Source organism: Diceros bicornis, chromosome 25 (genome assembly GCF_020826845.1).
Source record: "Diceros bicornis minor isolate mBicDic1 chromosome 25, mDicBic1.mat.cur, whole genome shotgun sequence".
NCBI lineage: Eukaryota > Metazoa > Chordata > Mammalia > Perissodactyla > Rhinocerotidae > Diceros > Diceros bicornis.
The window spans coordinates 822290-830747 of NC_080764.1; the positions used below are offsets into that span (position 1 = coordinate 822290).

At 58.5% G+C, this 8458-nt stretch overlaps 1 protein-coding gene across 1 annotated transcript in view; it reads left to right on the forward strand.

Annotated features, from left to right (window-relative positions):
- TTLL8 (tubulin tyrosine ligase like 8) overlaps positions 1-5519 on the forward strand; it is a 51536-nt gene extending 46017 nt beyond the window's left edge. Inside the window, 4 exon segments of the mRNA XM_058568100.1 lie at positions 1438-1681; positions 3880-4315; positions 4937-5322; positions 5324-5519. Of these exon segments, the coding sequence (XP_058424083.1) occupies positions 1438-1681; positions 3880-4315; positions 4937-5322; positions 5324-5468 (1211 nt within the window). The 3' untranslated portion in view covers positions 5469-5519.
- The last annotated feature ends 2939 nt before the right edge of the window (positions 5520-8458 follow it).

Consider the following 8458-nt stretch of genomic DNA (forward strand, 5'->3'; position numbering starts at 1 on the left):
GGCTATTCTATGTGCCCCCTGAGTTATTTGAAGAGTTTTGTTGTTGTTTTAAATTCATAGGTGGTTAATTTTTATGTGATTTTTAAAAAATCTTTATTAATTTGTGATGTTACTACATTCAGTCCTAAACATCTTCCATCCTGAAACATTCTCCTTTCTGGGCTTCTGCCTGCCCTCCTCTGAGTGTCCGTCCTCCCAGGTGGGGCCGGGGCTCCGGGCTCTGTCCCTGTCTGGATGGCAGCATCCATCTGCTGGCAGCTCCCTCCTCCTGTCCATCAGGGCAGACCTCCCTTCACCACAGACACCTGCGTCCCCAGGGATGCTCCACGGACACCTCAGAACCCAATGTACTGCTTCCTGCCCAGTCACTGGCTGTGCCCCTGCCTCTGTGCGCCCCCTGCTCTTGGCCCAGGATAACTTCAGTGGCCTGTTGCTTCATCCTAGACTTTCATTTCAAGATGGCAAGGTCTCAACTTACCGTAACTGAAGAAACTAGTCCTGTATTTTTGTGAGGAAAGCTCACCTTGTGTCTTGTGATGCTTGTGCCTCTGGGCCTCTGCAGACGGTGCCCCCTCCACCCTTGTATCCATCAGGACAGGCTGGATTGTGCTGTGTAACAAACAGCCCCCAAACCTCAGTGGCTCTCAGTAAGACCAGTTCATCTTGGATCATGCTTGTTGTCCACTGCGGGTTGGCACAGGAGGATGGGGGGGCTCTTCCCATCAAAGTCCCCCCACCATCTGTGACACCACTCCCTTCAGGCTTCAGGGCTGTCACAGCAGAGAAAGAGAGGGCTGGAGGGTCTGTTGGTGACATTAAATGCTGCGGCACAGAGAGATGCATGTCACTTCTGCTCAGATGTCACTGGTCACCACCTGTCATGTGGCCTAATTTTGGGGTCTGAGAACGAGAAGCTGTAAATCCTCCTGCAAAGTGGAAACATGGGTGAACAGTAGTGCACTCCAGTCCCCCCTTCCCTGGCTCACCCCCATTGGTCCAGTCATCCTTGGGTGTGAGGCCTCACTGGACCCCAGGGCCACTGGGCGCCTGTGCCTTGAAGCCAGTAGAACACCTCACTGCCCCTGCCTGCTGGTTTCCCTGCAGCCCACAGAGCTAGCCCTGCTCCCCTGTTCACCCCACACCCAGGGCTGGTGCTCAGCCACCGCTCCCTGGCTGCCTTTTAAAACTGCCTCTGTCCCCATCCCTCTCCCTCCCATGCTGGTGTCCTCTCTGGAGCCCTGAGGGCTGGCCTCGTGGTGGGAGAGACTGGGGGCTGCCGTGCCCTGGCTGCAGCCTCGACCCTGAGGGCAAAGCTTTTCCTGCCCGGCCCCACCCAGCCATGCTGCCTCCGGGTCCAGGACCCAGGCCGTGTTGGGTCTCAGGACTGAGCCTCGACTGGGAGCGCCGTGCCCGGGGCTGAGTGGGGACCTCCTGCAGATATAGTGTGCATGAACCGCGTGGAGGAGATCCTGGAGCTGGTGGCTGCAGACCACCTCCCCGCCAAGGACAACAGGTGGGTGGTGCAGAAGTACATCGAGACGCCACTGCTCATCTATGACACGAAGTTCGACATCAGGCAGTGGTTCCTCGTCACCGACTGGAACCCCCTGACCATCTGGTTCTACAAGGAGAGCTACCTGCGGTTTTCCACACAGCGCTTCTCCCTGGACAATCTGGACAGGTCAGTCGGGGGTCAGCTCGGTGCCATCGGGCGCAAGGGTGTGTGGCATGCTCCCACTAGCACCTGGAGCAGGAGACTCTGTCCTGCATGCACGGGCAGGACACGGAGCTGTCTGCTGTTGCCCATCACCACGTGAGGCACAGATGGGGAAACTGAGGCTCAGGAGGTTCAATGACCTCCCTCCCCGGGGGACAGGCCCAGGCCCACTGCCCTTCAAAGCCAGGGCTCTGCACTCCCACAAGGTGTGAATCTTCTCCAGAAAATCCCCAAAGCCCCGCTTACCCTGTGCCCATGAAGCACCAGGCACAGCCCAGACACGACGCGTCTCAACGACAGGCCCAGAGTCACCCTCCAGAGCCACGTGGTGGGTGCCACTGCCCCCTCTGCTGGGAGGCTGAGTGGCCGGCCGTGTTTGCATGCTGACCCACGGAGGCCGAGCTTGAGTGTGCATGCTCTGCCAGCTGCGCTGTCCTGCTCCCTCGGGGTTCACTCAGCACATGGAGCAGGACAGGTCAGCCACCTTTGGGAGGCTCCCCAGGAACACCTGCAAACCCCTTCAGTAGCCCCTGCCTCTCTTTGTGAGCCCCAAAGCCCTGGGGTGGGGGATCCTGTGGGTAGGGAGGCTGCTAGAGCTTCCGGGGAGGTGGAGTGCAGCCCCCCAACAAGGAGCCCGTGGGACGTGAAGGCAGCCTGAAGCGTCCTCTGAGGACTTCAGTTGTGCCAGGCAGGATGAGAGGGTGGGGAGCATCTGAGCCAGGAGAGGCCAGGACAGGGCAGGCAGCACGCTGGATCCCGCAGTCCCTGGGGGGCAGGGTCCCGGGGAGGGCGCCGGGCAGTGGATCAGACATTCAGGAATGGGGTGGGTGAACTCGCACCTCACCAGGGTTTTGGAGTGTGTGTGGCAGGACAGTGAGAACCTATCTTCAAAGCCTTGGGAATGTGCTGTCCTTATGGCAGAGTATTCCTGCTGCTTTTCTGTCCAAACCAAGGGTTTCCGTGCTCTGCTTTGTGATCACATTCAGGGAGCTGGGCTGGGTGCCTCGGTTCCTTGGCAGGGGCTTTACGGAGCACTCAGTCAGAATACAATGGGCTGAGAGTTGCTCAAAGACACCTTGGGGAGGTTAACTGTGCCCCCAGGCTAGGGGCTGTGGCCACACCTGGAGTCACACCTGGCAGATGACACCTGGAGTCACACCTGAAAGGTGACACCTGGAGTCACACCTGGCAGGAGCAGGCAGTTGGGGAGAAGTGGTCCTGGCAGGCAGCTCAAGCAGCACATTTGTCCCCACCAGGCCAGCAGGCCCTGGAGGAGGGGTCCTGGAGCTCGCTGTGCAAAAGGAGCCTCCGGGGCAGTGAGAAGCCCAGGGAGCCCCTTGTAGCCCTCCCACCCGAGCCTGCCTGGCCGCACAGCCGTGAGGGTGTGCCTGGCAGATCTCTCACCCACTCTGAGCCCCGTTTCTCCATCTGGGACCACAACCCTCACCCCAGGCTGACGAGAGAGTCCCTGAAGCCACGTCTCAGCGGGTGTGGCCCAGCCTGGCACATGCTGACAGGAAGTGCAGGCGAGGTGCTGCGTGCACCTGTAGGTCCACTAATATCCCGTTGTCCTTTCCAAAACTTCCTGAGGCCTCATCTTGTTTTTCTGTCTGTCTCGTGGGAGTATAACTCACCCAGGTCACAGGGGCGCGTCTCACCACTGGGGCAAGATGGAAAATCCCCAGGCCTAGTGACGCAGTTAAGTGAAAGGACCCTGACAGGATCCATAGTATCTGATAATCTCCTAGTAGAAGTTATCTGTTTTCAATCCTGTTGAGAACAAGGCAAGAGTATAAGTTAATTAATTAAAACTTCACAGTGAGTCTCACCTTGTCTCACCAGACCAGCTCCTCAAGGGCCCCGTCTCTACTGCCATGTGCGGGTGGGGGACACTGAGGCTCGAGGAGCTTGTTACCTGCCAGTGGGCCCTAGTTGGTGGCCACGGACTGCCCCCTACATCCATGGTGTCCCCAGGCGGGGGAGGGCTGCAGAGGCTGCCTCCGGATGGGGAGCGGCCAGAACCCTTCTTGCGGCGGCCCTGTGCCGGGGGCGGGGTCGCCGGGGGGTCCGGGGTAGGGGCGCCGGGGCCCGCGGGGGCGGGGTCTGGGGCCGGCTCCGGTCTGGGTCCTGGGGCGCTGCCCTGACGGCGGCCTTGCCCGCAGCGCCGTCCATCTGTGCAACAATTCCATCCAGAAGCACCTGCGCAACGACAAGGGGCGCAGCCCGCTGCTGCCGGGCCACAACATGTGGACCTGCACCCGGTTCCAGGAGTACCTGCGCCGGAGGGGCCGCAGCGCCGTGTGGGGCAGCGTGGTGTACCCAGCCATGAAGCGCGCCGTGGCGCACGCCATGAGGGTGGCGCAGGCCCGCGTGGAGCCGCGCAGGAACAGCTTCGAGCTCTACGGGGCCGACTTCGTGCTGGGCCGCGACTACCAGCCCTGGCTGATCGAGATCAACTCCAGCCCCACCATGCACGCGTCCACGCCCGTAACGGCGCAGCTGTGCGCGCAGGTGCAGGAGGACACCATTAAGGTGGTGGTGGACCGCAAGACCGACCGCAGCTGCGACACCGGCAACTTCGAGCTGCTGTTGAGACAGGTGAGGGGCTGCGCACGCTGGTTCCTGGTGGAGGGGCGGGTGGAGCCCCTAGCCCAGCCTGGCGAGGAGGACCACGGGCCTGGTGCCTGCCCCGCCCGCCCGTGGGCGCGGCCGCCTCCGCACACTGAGTGGACGGGTAGCTCCGGTCGCCCCGGGGTCTCACCCGGCCCCACCCTCCAACCTTCCTCCCTCTCGTCCCTAGCCACCCCCAGCTCTGTGGCCACTGGGCAGGGGTCCCCCAGCCTGGGCTGGCGGGATGTCCGCTGCCTGCCGGCCTTTCTGGGCTGTTCCTTTTCAGACCTGCAGTGTCTTCCCTTCTCTCCGCGGGTGAAAGCCACGCTCTCCTTCAGGGGTATTTCCAGGGCCTGTGTCCCCCAGGAGCCTTCCTTCTTGCAGGCCCGGTGACAGGGCTGGGTGGTGGCTGTGCCTCGGACTCTGGCTCCGCCTGGGACCCTGTGCCTGGGCCTCCCTGGAGGAGGGCCCAGTGGGCAGCCTGGCGGTGGGAAGTGTGGCTGATGCTTCTCTTTGAGGCCTTACTGCTGGCCAGCAGACCGGGAAAGGGGAAGGCAGATCCCTGGCGGTGGGCCAGCCTGGCCCCTAACCTCCCCTCCCCTCCACCAGCCTAAGGTGGAGCTGCCCCTGTTCCACACCTCCGAGCTCTGTGTGAAAGGCATCAGCGTGAGGAAAGCCAGGAAGCAAATGCCGCCCATTTCCAACCTTAATTGTTCATCTTCGCTCTCGGACAGTCAGCCACTAACAGGGAGGTGCCCCTCGGCCATGCCAGACCCAGTATCAGGAGCCCCACCAACGGCCCTCCAGCAGGACTTGAGACTGAGGGACGAAAAGGTACTTCCTTGCACCTTGCCTGCACCCTTAAAGAGGCCAACTGAGAGAAGCTATAAAGTCCAGTCCATCCACAGCGAGTCTGGCGGGAAGATACAGTTCCCCTCCTGTCATTTTCAACACGTAGACAATAAGGCCCCCAAAACTGGTCTTACCAGAGCCGAGCTTATTAGATGTGCGCCCACTGCCGTTCGTGCTTCCGAGCGTGAAGACGGTGGAGGGCACTCTGTCTCGGCCACCCAGACCACCAGGTAACCATGCCTGTTGGCATCCCGTGTCTGCCTGGGGCTGCCTGCTCCACGTCCTCTAGGGCCTTTGGTTGGGGCAGGGAGCGGGTGCTGGCCTGAGCTCAGGGCAGGGTTGGGGGCACCCTGGCCCTCTCCTGGGCAGGCCAAGTTGTCGGGATAGTGGGGATCCTGCTGCAGCAGTTCCAGGGACCAGCTGAGCACCGGGGTCCCCTCCACAGGACTGGGTAGATGAGCCTTTGTCTTGCTCCCTCATGGAGTGTGGTGCAAATGGGGGTTTGAGTAGAGATTTGAACAGCGCCGAGGGCCATGCTTGGGCAGTGGCCAGTGATTGCTGGGCTCTTGCGTTCAGTTTTTTCACGTTTGTGATGGAGCTGACCACATGTGGCCTGGGAGCCTGTCCTTGGCCTAAGCTCGGAGCACAGGTAGACAGGTGTGGGGCAGCCCTGAGTCTCTGTCTCCCCGGGCTCCCAGTGCAGCTTCCAACGGTGTCTGGCACCCAGCAGCGGCCTGGAGAATGTGTGCGACGAAAAGACATGGGCCAGGCCCACAGTGTCTCCGTCACTACCCTGGGCCACCCCACAGTGTCTCCGTCACTACCCTGGACCAATCCAAAGTGTCTCCGTCACTTAGCTTTGTAGGACATCTTCATGCACTCAGGCAAACCCCACAGTGTGGTTTTTCTTCCTTGGACATGACTCAGCTGTTCTTGGCCCCTATACTTCCATACAAGTTGTGGAATCAGATTGTCCAGATCCACCAAACAAACAAACAAACATTAAAAGGTCTTTACATGGCAAACAGGCACCGTCACTCTCCAGCCTGCTGGTCCTTCTGCCAGTATAACTCTTCTAAAAGAAGCTTTTAAAATGTGTTTCATTCCAGCCAACTCTGTTCCAAATCCACGCCCACGACGGTTTTGAAGATGTAGTCCTAGCTCCTCTGGGAGTGTCTGGCTTCTCTGGGACAAAATCCACAGCCTCCTACTCGGAGCCTTCTTGTCCACCACGTCAGTCCTTTCTGAGCTCCTGACAGGGGAGACAGCCAGCCCTTGGCCTGGTCAGTAGGCCAGGCCCTCACAGAGCTTTCTAACTGGAAGCATGTCTCCGTCACCTGTCTCTGGACTGAGATGAGAACTTGTCTCAGGTTTCAGCTCTGCGAGTTCTGGTATTTCTCCACACTCTGCTCAGTTCTGCGTTCTTTGTTGAGCTTACTTCTTTCTCGTGGTACCATGTCCCAACACTCTCAGGTTCTTCTTAAGGCTCCGCTAAGCGTTCTGACTCGTGGGACTTCCACGGGCCACACTGGGCCTCTGCTCGCTAAGAAGGACTCGGGACAGGAACACAGCCTGGCAGCAGGGCAGCATCGGACATTCCTCGCGCGTGGGGGTCCTCACGGCGGGGCACGTGGCCAGCCTTGCTGGGTGCCATCGTCTCCCCTGTTGCCCACTCATGTTCAAGGTGGCGGGACTCTGCTGGGCGTAGGTGCCTCCTGCCCCATAGGAGCTCATGTTACTCCTGCAGCAGCTCCACGGACAGGGCTTCCAGCTCCCATCAAGTGCATGCCCAATTTCGAGGGTCCCTCAAGGAAGGCCTGTGGTGTGGCTCTCCCACACGGGGCATTTATGACTCTCCCAGTCCCCACGCAGTCTACCTGCCAGAGGTCATTCTTGCTGTAAGCAATGTTGCCTACCAACATAGTTCACATCGACCTTGATCGAGTTACCAGTAGGGAAGAGTGAGAGGATTAACCTCACGTCAGGTTCTCCTGCGGAAGGGGAAAGGTCTTGTTACCGCTCTGTCCAAATGAATTGGCTCTCCTCACCACCGTTCTGCCCAAGCCTTCTTGCCCGGCACCGTGAGTGACAGGCGGATTTCCTGCTTCCATGTCCCTCCTGCACAGCTGCGCCTCTTGCTTTGCCCCTTCCTTACGCAGGTCTCCGTTTTCCCAGAGCTATAACGTCTCCTCGCCATGCTCTGGCTGGTTCCAAAGCCATCACCTCTTTTAGGTTTCTTTCTATTCTGGATACCACTTTCTGTGTCTGAATCAGGTTTCTGCTGCAATAGTCACGCGGAGCAAACACCTTCAGCACTTGAGGCTTCAGCAAGTGTTTTTCAGTCATGAGGCTGGAGTGTTTGGTGGGGATTAGCTGGACTTGCCTCCAGGCTACCCGCTGGGTGTGGGCCAGCTCCACATGACCCCTCATCCTTAGACCAGTGGCTGGCCCAGAGCTTGTTTGTTCCATGAGAGCCAGCCAGCCATGCCAGTGTGCTCGGGGCCTTTGCTGCAGAATGTCTGTGGGTGATAGCAGGTCACCTGGCCAGGCCCGGCCAGCAGGGCGGGAAGCACATTCTGTACCCGAAGCTCTTCATGGCCCTTTGCGTTTCCGTACATGTTTCAGGATCAGGCTGTCAACTTCGGAAAAAAAAGAAAAAGCTGCTAGAATTTTGATTGGGATCACCTTGAATCTGCAGATCACCTTGGGAGAACTGATGACTTTTTTTTTTTTTATATAGTCAATATTTATTTAGTTTGACATACATGTTTATATTCTGTTATTCTCCGTGCTTTTTTTTGTGTGTATGTGTGAGGAAGATTAGCCCTGAGCTAACATCCAATGCCAATCCTCCTCTTTTTTGCTGAGGAAAACCGGCCCTGGGCTAACATCTGTGCCCATCTTCCTCTACTTTATATGGGACGCCACCACAACATGGCTTGACAAGAGGTGCGTCGGTGTGCGCCCGGGATCCGAACCTGCCAACCCTGGGCCGCTGAAGCGGAGTGCGCGCACTTAACCACTGCGCCACCGGGCCAGCCCCTGACAACTTTTTTATATTGAGTCTTTCAGACCGTGATCATGATCTGCTCCATTCAACTAGGACTTCTCTGATTTTTCTCAGTTGTGTTTTGTGGTTTTTCGGGGTGGAGGTCTGGCACATCTTTCATTAGATTTTTTTCCCCAGGTATTTGTGGTTTTTAATGCCGTAGTCAATAGGATCTCATTTTACACTCTGTTCTTAGGCACGACTTGCCGTAGGTGCAGATCTTAAGCAGA